The following is a 9,974-nucleotide window of genomic DNA, read 5'->3' as shown; positions in this document are numbered from 1 at the left end:
TTAAATTTGAATAATTTTCAAAATATATTTTATTTTATTTTATTAATCATTTTTTTTATATATTTCGAAATTGTATTTCTTAAATGTAGAAAAATTTCGAATTTTATTTGAAAATAGATTAAAGTTGAAAATTATTTATTTTAATTTTGGACCAACTTAAATCAATGATTTTTTTTTCATTTAATGATTAATTAAAATATATTATTATTAGAAAATGAATTAATTAGTCAATGAAAGTCTAGATAGATATTATCTGTTTTGCTTGAAGTATTTTTCTAGTGTATTTAATTAAATAGAAAATTAATATTTAAGTTGATTTTCATCATGATACTTAAATATTTAAAATTTTTCATTAATATTTAATTAAATAGAAAAATTATATTTTTTGTTGAAATTTAATTTTTACTATTTAATTTTGGGCCAACATAAAATTAGGATAATTTTTTTCAGGATTTACTTTATTTTATTTTAAAGTTTTTTTCGAAAATTGTATTCTTATATACTTTAATTATTCGAAATGCAATATATGTTTATAGAAAATTAAATTTTGATTTGTAAATTAATTTTGAAACAACTTAAATTGAATAATTTTCTAAATATTTATTGGAAATTATTACTAAGATGGAAATAATTCATTTTATTTTCATATCCATCTAAGTATAATGTATAAATATTAAATTAAAATTTATATTTAGAATTTTTCATTCTAAATTATAAATTTTAATTAAATAAATATATATTTAAAATAAATTGATTAAAATAAATATTAGAAGAAAATACATTTTAAATAGTGAGCTTTATTATTAGGACATTCGATCTCCATTGTTGGTTTTACATCGTTATTGTTTTAGTGAGTGATCCTCCCTAATGGAGGAACGTTCATTAACAGGTTAGCGCCATAGAATCTCGAAAGATGAGTATTATTTGTAAGTGTTTATTTTAGTATGGATCACCCTAATGGTGGCGACTTTAATAGACTTGCAAAAGTATGAAACAATGGTGGAAGCTCATAAGATAGAATGGCCTTGACTCTCGCCTAAACGGGGCAACGCTGGATTCTGATCTTGATCGAATAAAAGGTTGCTAGAATGTTTATCATTTTAGATGACCTGACAACTCTATTCAATGGATTGTATCTTTGACTCTCGCCCAAACGGGACACTGATATCAGTTTGTTGAAGACCTTGGAAATTATTTAGAATTGTATGTTGTGGTATTTTCGCTTGTCATTCCTACTTGCTATATGTTTAATAATTTTTAAATTGTGTGTGAATTTATATTGAACAATGTTATTTTCTATTATTAATTGTAGTTTAATTTTGAATTTTCATTGTTGGTCTAACTTGCTTTGTTGTTCTAATGGGACAAATTCCTAATAGATTGTCACCCATTAGACAAACATAATAGTGTTAGATCTCGATAGATAAATATTGTAAATGCAACATCTAGCTGTTCATCAATTGATGACACCTTAGACTAGTATTTACAATATGAAACAAAAAGATTATATAAATAAGAATAACTTTGACTCTCGCTAATCGGAGCATCGTTGGATTCTTATTTAAATTCGAAATTATCCTTATTCCTCTTAGCTTATTCATTTCGAATTAGTTCGATAATATATCATTGGATAAATGGTTTATAAATCATACAATGTCATTCAATTTTCTCTTAAGAAATTAAATGACGCATATGGTTATATTCCCGACATTCTATCCTGAAATGATATAAATTCTCAATCTTAGAATCTCCTACTTGTATATGCTTACATTAGGCAAATCAGACTTAGAGTTAAATTAGTAGTGGTGGTCCAAGAAAGAAGAATTACTCATTATATTTGGTACAAATTCAAGTCTTTGACTTTAAATTTTAGATTCCAAATAGAGATTTTATATTTCTATTTCCAAAATACAATACAGTTACACTTTCACAAGTGATTAATATCCATCTTCTATCAATGAATTCAAACTGTATGTTAGTATGGAATACGAGTTTTGTAACACCCCGATTTTCCGAGATGTCACATAGGATAGTCCGTATAAAATAATTTAATAAGATAAAGACAATCAAATACTTCTTTATTGAAAAATATCCAAGCATGAGATCTCATTGTTTAAAACAAAATACTTTTAGTACTGTAAACTTAAATAATAACTAGTTAAGTCAAAATAATAGTTCCAAAATGTTTAGCAGTTAAAAAAACATTAAAAGCAAAATGCTGTGTCAGCCCCCCTAACATGCGGTCCACGCCTCGAGCTCTTCAATCTCACTGCTTAGCCTTACCCTTACCTGCACACAGAGTACCCGTGAGCTAACGCCCAGTAAGAAGAGCTATGTAGGACATAACCCTCCTAACTAGTTACTTGACATAATTTACTCTTTAATATTAATCAACAGTAATTCACATTCCATAAATATATCCACAACGCATGTTGTTCTCACATGCACACATCAAGTCTCATACCGCACATTATACTCACATACGATAATCAACTATTCTCTCATGTTGATCAGACATGAGGTACCTACCCTGCCTTGTGTTATTCTCACACTTGGCATCCAACAGGACAATTAATTACCATAAGTTGTACTCACCCATGATAATGTTATAACCTGCAAGTGTTATGCTCACACAAGCAGCAAGACCCTAATATTATTCTCATGCTAACGATGCTCACAAAATATAAGGAAATCACAACACAATCAAATTAAATAACAAACCAACCCAAGTTGTATGCATAACATACACCCTCTGTACAGATGTCCACTCTTCTTACCTCAGTTGCTAAGACCACACTTGCTAGCTCGAGCACCTCAACGAATTTCCTTGTTGAGAACAAGATCCTAAACATTCATTAATACAACAATACACTCAAAATACATTCAAGTATGAATCTCTAAACTCATACAGAAACTTACGTAAAAATACGTAACACATAGGTCCATTTCACTTGCATGACACACCATACATAAGCATTTATTATTTTGATTCACACAAACATATTGCATGGACTTAAACAAACATTCTTAACGTAAAACATGAATTCATACAACACATTTTTACGTAAAATTTACTAAAATACTATTTATTCTTATTAAAGTCCAAATAAATAGTTAATTAATCACCAATAATTATAATAAATACCTACAGCAACTAATAAATAACAAAACCTATTCCTTTTGATATCATAGGCAATAAATGGTATTACAAAAATACATTTTACTATTTTAACAACACTTATTCATTTTTCATAATTAACTTAAGCATTAATTAAGTAAATTCATGAAAAATACCAAAATTGATTAAAAACCAAATCTAAATCTTCTAACACAGTTTATAATCTGTACTAAGTCATAAATAATTTTCTTTGAATTTTCTAAGCAACCTAGGTATTTTTCATAATTAAAATAAGAAATAACATCAATAATTCATGAAAAATACATAATCGCCTGAAAAATTCAATCTACCAATTTTATAACAGTTTATATATCATAGCCCATCATATAAAAAAAATTTAGATTTTTCTGAGCACCCTAAGTATTTTTCATAATTAATCTATGAATTATACTAAAAAAATCACAATAATTCCAAATAAATTCAGAAAATTATGAAACTTCACCAAGCACCTTAGAATAAAATAAGGAATCAAAATATACAAAAATATCTAAGAAAAACACCTCAGAAACGGTCAGAACACGGTCGCCGGCGTTCTCGTCGGTTTCGTCGCCGGTAAAGTGTAACTTTGTCTCCGATTGCTCTTGAGGCGTCCTTTCGATTGGGGAAGCTCTCCACAGTGCTCAGGACCTCAAAACAATCAAGAAAAGTGGTCTGAGAAGGCAGATCGGGGTCATCTTCTTCGTTTGCGGTGTACCGTCTTTAATGGAGTCAAAATGTTGGATTTTCGTTTTGGACGTTAAAGCTTCGTTTTCTTACGTCAAAAACAATCCTTAGGGTTCCATGGACTCAAATATAACCTCCCTTGACCCAAGAACAAGCTTACACACGTTTGAATTCAAGTCCGTAACTAAGCCGCACCTTTGAAGCTTCAAAAATGGCGAATCTTAAAACGACGACTTCCGCCCCTTATACCACGTTAAAAAGCTTCCTTAGGTCGTATATAAGCGATCCCAAACCCCCACTTTCACCCAGGTTGCGCTCCGCTTGAAGAAACGAAAATTTTCGGTATCGTATCAGCTGTATACGTGCTCTCTCTCTCTCTCGTTGGTTCTCTGTTTTGGGTGTACGAAAATAGAGCTTAAAACCTAATTTCTATCGTGTTTAAACCCAAGCAAAATATCGCATTGAACCGAAGTGGAGCGATTTCCATTCCACCAAAATAGGCGTTCGGTTCGTGTGTGTATATAAGTTCGTATATGCATATACAGTAACCATAATAATAGTAATAATATTGATAATAATAATAATAATAATAATAATAATAATAATAATAATAATAATAATAATAATAATAATGATAATAATAATAATACGTATAATAATAATAATAATAATAATAATAATACGTTAATAATAATAATAATAATAATATACCCATATAATAATATCCAGACATATATATCTATTAGGCATTATGTACATGCCAATAAAATTAAATATTATATCATCATAAAAATAATCCCATACATATTTAAATCCATAAATATGTAACATAATAAAAATACTCTCAGCTAAATAAAATTACAAAAATACCCTTTCGGAGTTAGCGGATATTATAATTATCCCCCTCTAAAAGAAAATTTCGTCCCGAAATTTTACTCAAATAATTCTAGATATTGTTCTCGCATATCAGACTCTAGCTCCCAAGTAGCTTCCTCAACCACACTGTTTCTCCATAGGACTTTCACCAGGGTAATTGTCTTATTTCTCAAAATCCTATCCTTTTGATCAAGAATCTTTACCGGACGTTCATTGTAGGACAAATCTTCCTGCAAACCCAGAGTTTCATAGCTCAAAACATGCGATGGGTCTGACACATATTTCCGGAGTTGAGATACATGAAATACATTGTGCACCCTAGATAATGATGGCGGTAAAGCTATTCTATAAGCTACACTGCCCACTCTATCCAATATCTGAAATGGACCAACATATCTAGGACTTAGTTTCCCTCTCTTACCAAATCTCTTCACCGAGAGTCCTTTTCGTGGTATCACTCGAAGAAACACACGTTCACCCACTTCGAACTCAATGTCCCTCCGCTTTAGGTCTGCATAAGATTTCTATCTCCTCTGAGCGGTGATCATTCTAGTCCTGATCTTCTGAATAGCTTCGTTGGTGTGCTGAACTGCATCTGGCCCTAGGAGTTTGTTCTCTCCCAACTCATCCCAATGCAGTGGAGACCTGCATTTTCATCCATACAACATCTCATAGGGTGCTACCCCGATAGTAGACTGATAGCTGTTGTTGTAAGAAAATTCTATCAAAGGCAAGAATTTGCTCCATGATCCTTGGAAATCTATCACACATGCCCTCAACATATCTTCCAAGATCTGATTTGTTCTCTCAGTCTGACCATCTGTCTTTGGATGATATGCAGTACTGAACTTCAATCGAGTTCCCATTGCTCTCTGTAAGCTTTCCCAAAAAGATGAAGTGAACCGAGCATCTCGATCACAAACAATAGAATACGGTGCCCCATGTAATCTCACAATCTCATTCACATAAAGTTCAGCAAAATGGTCCATGGAGTAAGTCATGCGTACTGGTAGAAAATGGGCAGAGTTTGTATACCTATCGACGACTACCCAAATGCCGTCATGTTGCTTTGTAGTCTTAGGTAATCCAGTCACAAAATCCATGGAAATCTCTTCCCACTTCCAATCAGGGAGCTTCAGTGGTTGTAATAATCCCGCTGGTCTTTGATGCTCTCCTTTGACTTGTTTACATGTTAAGCATTTGGCCACAAATTGAACTACATCCTTTTTCATACCAGCCCACCAATACAATGCTTTTAGGTCATGGTACATTTTAGTGGTCGCGGGATGAACTGAATAAGGTGTAGTATGAGCTTCTACCAATATCCCCTTCTTGAGCTCATCATTATCGGGCACATAAATTCGTCCCTTGAACCGAATTAATCCCGTGTCTGATATTTCATAATCTTTGGCGTTACTATTCAAAATTTCTTGCTTTAGTTCACTGAGCTTTTGATCTGTCGTCTGCCCCTCCTTAATTCTTTCTAACAAAGTGGATTGAAGTGTGACCTTTGCAAGTTGCCCTGTAATAAACTCTATACCAGCTCGTTCCATGTCTTCCACTAATTCCCTTGATACTCCTTGTAAAGTTGAAATTAGTCCGGGACCTCTACGGCTGAGTGCATCCGCTACCACATTGGCTTTACCGGGATGGTACATTATCTCGCAGTCGTAGTCTTTGACTAGCTCCAACCATCTCCTCTGCCTCATGTTTAACTCCCTCTGGGTGAAAAAGTACTTTAAACTCTTATGATCGGTGTAGATTTCACATTTCACTCCATAGAGATAATGACGCCAAATTTTTAGTGCAAAAACCACTGCAGCTAACTCTAGGTCATGTGTCGGGTATCTCTGTTCGTATTCTTTCAATTGCCTTGAAGCGTAAGCAATTACCTTCCCTTCTTGCATTAGAACACAACCCAACCCTTGTTTAGATGCATCACAATATACCGCAAATTGTCCCTCTTCTGTTGGTAAACTGAGGATTGGTGCTGAGATAAGTCTATTCTTCAACTCTTGGAAGCTTTGCTCACACTTGTCTGACCAGGAAAATTTTAAATTCTTCCTAGTTAATTCTGTTAAGGGTGTGGCTATCTTTGAGAACCCCTCAACAAACCTTCTATAATAACCTGCTAAACTGAAAAAGCTTCGAACCTCTGAGGCGGTCTTTGGTCTAGGCCATTCTTTCACTGCACCAACCTTGGCAGAATCTACTTTTATTCCCCCGTTAGTGACAATGTGGCCCAAAAATGCAACCTCGGACAACCAGAACTCACATTTTTTGTACTTGGCATACAATTGATGTTCTCTCAGTCGCTGGAAGGTCAAGCGTAAGTGCTCCTCATGTTCCTCCTCTGTCTTAGAATAAATCAATATATCATCTATGAATACAATGACAAACTGATCCAGATATTCCTTGAAGACTCGGTTCATGAGGTCCATAAAAGTTGTTGGGGCATTTGTAAGTCCAAATGACATCACCATGAACTCATAATGCCCGTATCTCGTTCTGAAGGCTGTCTTCGGTATATCTTCATTTTTGATTCTTAGCTGATGATATCTTGAACGAAGATCAATCTTAGAAAACACCTTTTTCCCTTGAAGCTGGTCAAACAAGTCGTCAATCCTCGGTAATGGGTACCGATTCTTTATAGTCACCTTGTTCAGTTCTCATAGTACCGTCTTTCTTTTTAACAAATAGAACTGGTGCGCCCCACGGAGAGTAGCTAGGTCTGATAAACCCTAACTTAAGCAATTCTTCTAACTGTATTTTGAGTTCTTTCAATTCAGATGGTGCCATTCTATATGGTGCGCGGGAAACTGGTGCCGTCCCGGGCACTAATTCTATCACAAATTCGATTTCTCTGTGTGGTGGTAACCCGGGTAACTCCTCTGGAAATACATCAAGAAACTCAGCAACTACCCGTGTTTCCTCCGGCTTTCTTTCAATTTTCTTGGTGTCATTAACCACATTAACTAGATACCCTAAGCACCCACGCTGCAATAGTTGCCCAGCCTTCATTGCCGAAATAATAGGGGTGCGAGGTTTCTTTCCTACCCCCCTGAACTCGAATGTCTCTCCATCTTCTGGTGTGAAAACAACTTTCTTTTGCTTGCAGTCAATTGATGCTCCATATTTGGTAAGAAAATCCATGCCCAAGATTACATCAAAATCAAATAAATCTAATACAATCAGGTCTACAAATAATTCTCTACCATCTATCCTGACAGGTATACCCCTAAGCCAATTTCTAGAGATTACAACCTCCCCAGATGGTAACATGGTCCCAAACCCCACAGTAAATAATTCACTCGGTGCATTTATATGATTAACAATTGTGCTAGCAATAAAGGAATGAGTTGCACCAGAATCAAACAAAACTTTACAAGTGGTGTTGGCCATAGGAATCTTACCTGATACAACCGAAGGACTGGCCTCAGCTTCTGCTTGAGTGATGGCAAAAACTCTGGCTGGAACATACTTGTCATCTTTCTTGGGTTCTGCTCTGTTCCCAGTCTGTCCCTACAGTGGGCAATTGCGTTTGATGTGTCCTTCTTTTCCACATTTGTAGCATGCTTTTGCGCGACACTCGCCGAGATGACGTTTGGTACATTTAGGGCATTCTGGAGTGTTTCGCCCACTGCTGCCATTAAATCGTTGGTCGTTATCACTTTTGTACCTCTTGTCTTGACTTGGCTGCCCGGACTGGTCCTGTCCCCGTTTCTTGTGGTCATTAGAATTGGCTCCACCTTTCTTAGATTCTCTCCTGGCAGCATTTTCCTTCCAAATTTTGTTTTCACTCCGCTCCGCCGTAAGAGCCATTTCGACAACTTGAGCATAGCTGATTGACCCCTTGACACAATTTCCACATCTCGAGCAACCATTGGTTTCAGGCCTTCCACAAATCTATGCGCTCGCACTCTATCAGTAGGTACTAGATCTGGAGCGAATTTTGCCAATCTATCAAATTTTTGTGCATACTCAGTCACAGTAAGACTCCCTTGGACTAACCCAGTAAATTCATCGACCTTTGCTGCTAGAACTGCTGAGTTATAATACTTCTCATTAAAGACCCTTTTGAAATCATCCCAGTTCATGGTATCCACATCCTTTGTTTGTTCCACCACCTCCCACCAGATACGAGCATCTTTTCTCAGCATGTAAGATGCACACTTCACTCGGTCATTCCCATCGACCCTTAGCATCTGCAAAATGCTTTCTATGCGACTTATCCACTCCTCAGCCACTACCGGGTCTATGCCTCCCTCAAATTCAGGTGGGTGTTGTTTTCGAAATCTCTCTGCTAACAACTCATGTCTAGCCTCTGTAGCAGGATATACCACTGCAGCTGGTGGGTCTCTATTTTCTGCATCCTGCCTTATTTGGACTGGTGGCTCCGGTTGACGTCTCAGCTGACGAAGTTCTTCATCCTGCCTATGAATGATTCCTTCTAGTGCGGCAATGCGCTCTTCCCATCCCTGTGGTGCTTGAGGTGGTTCATTGATCCCTCCATCATCTCGGCCTTGGCCTTGGCCTCGACCTCGACCCACTCTAACTAACCTTTTAGGAGGCATTTCTAAACTCCTGAACCACACAAACCAAAACACATCAAGATCATTTTGATCATCAATTTTACATGAAAATAATGTTACCCTCTCGCTTGCAGAAATTTAAGGCAACTAAATTATAAGTAATAACCACTTACAGTACAGTGAGTCGAGCTCGTCTCATGGCTGTGAACTTTACATGTTAGGGCTAACCACATTCTTTAGGACCGTATTGCTCTGATACCATATTGTAACACCCCAATTTCCCGAGATGTCACATAGGATAGTCCGTATAAAACAATTTAATAAGATAAAGACAATCAAATACTTCTTTATTGAAAAATATCCAAGCATGAGATCTCATTGTTTAAAACAAAATACTTTTAGTACTGTAAACTTAAATAAGAACTAGTTAAGTCAAAATACTAGTTCCAAAATGTTTAGCAGTTAAAAAAACATTAAAAGCAAAATGCTGTGTCAGCCCCCCTAACATGCGGTCCATGCCTCGAGCTCTTCAATCTCACTGCTTAGCCTTACCCTTACCTGCACACAGAGTACCCGTGAGCTAACGCCCAGTAAGAAGAGCTATATAGGACATAACCCTCCTAACTAGTTACTTGACATAATTTACTCTTTAATATTAATCAACAGTAATTCACATTCCATAAATATATCCACAACGCATGTTGTTCTCACATGCACACATCAAG

General features: G+C 35.6%; 1 protein-coding gene across 1 annotated transcript; it reads right to left on the bottom strand.

Annotated features, from left to right (window-relative positions):
* Positions 1 to 2,060: 2,060 nt before the first annotated feature.
* On the bottom strand, positions 2,061 to 8,550 carry LOC133035446 (uncharacterized). The gene is made up of 2 exons (XM_061111303.1): positions 8,131 to 8,550; positions 2,061 to 2,289 (listed from the first exon to the last, which is right to left on the bottom strand). The coding sequence occupies exons 1-2, from the start codon at positions 8,491 to 8,493 to the stop codon at positions 2,233 to 2,235; spliced, it is 420 nt and encodes a 139-aa protein (XP_060967286.1). The 5' UTR covers positions 8,494 to 8,550; the 3' UTR covers positions 2,061 to 2,232.
* Positions 8,551 to 9,974: the final 1,424 nt, after the last annotated feature.

The sequence above is a fragment of the Cannabis sativa genome, chromosome 3 (assembly GCF_029168945.1).
Source record: "Cannabis sativa cultivar Pink pepper isolate KNU-18-1 chromosome 3, ASM2916894v1, whole genome shotgun sequence".
Lineage (NCBI taxonomy): Eukaryota > Viridiplantae > Streptophyta > Magnoliopsida > Rosales > Cannabaceae > Cannabis > Cannabis sativa.
The sequence above is the reverse complement of the archived record's forward strand: the minus strand, read 5'-3'. Positions and strand labels throughout refer to the sequence as shown.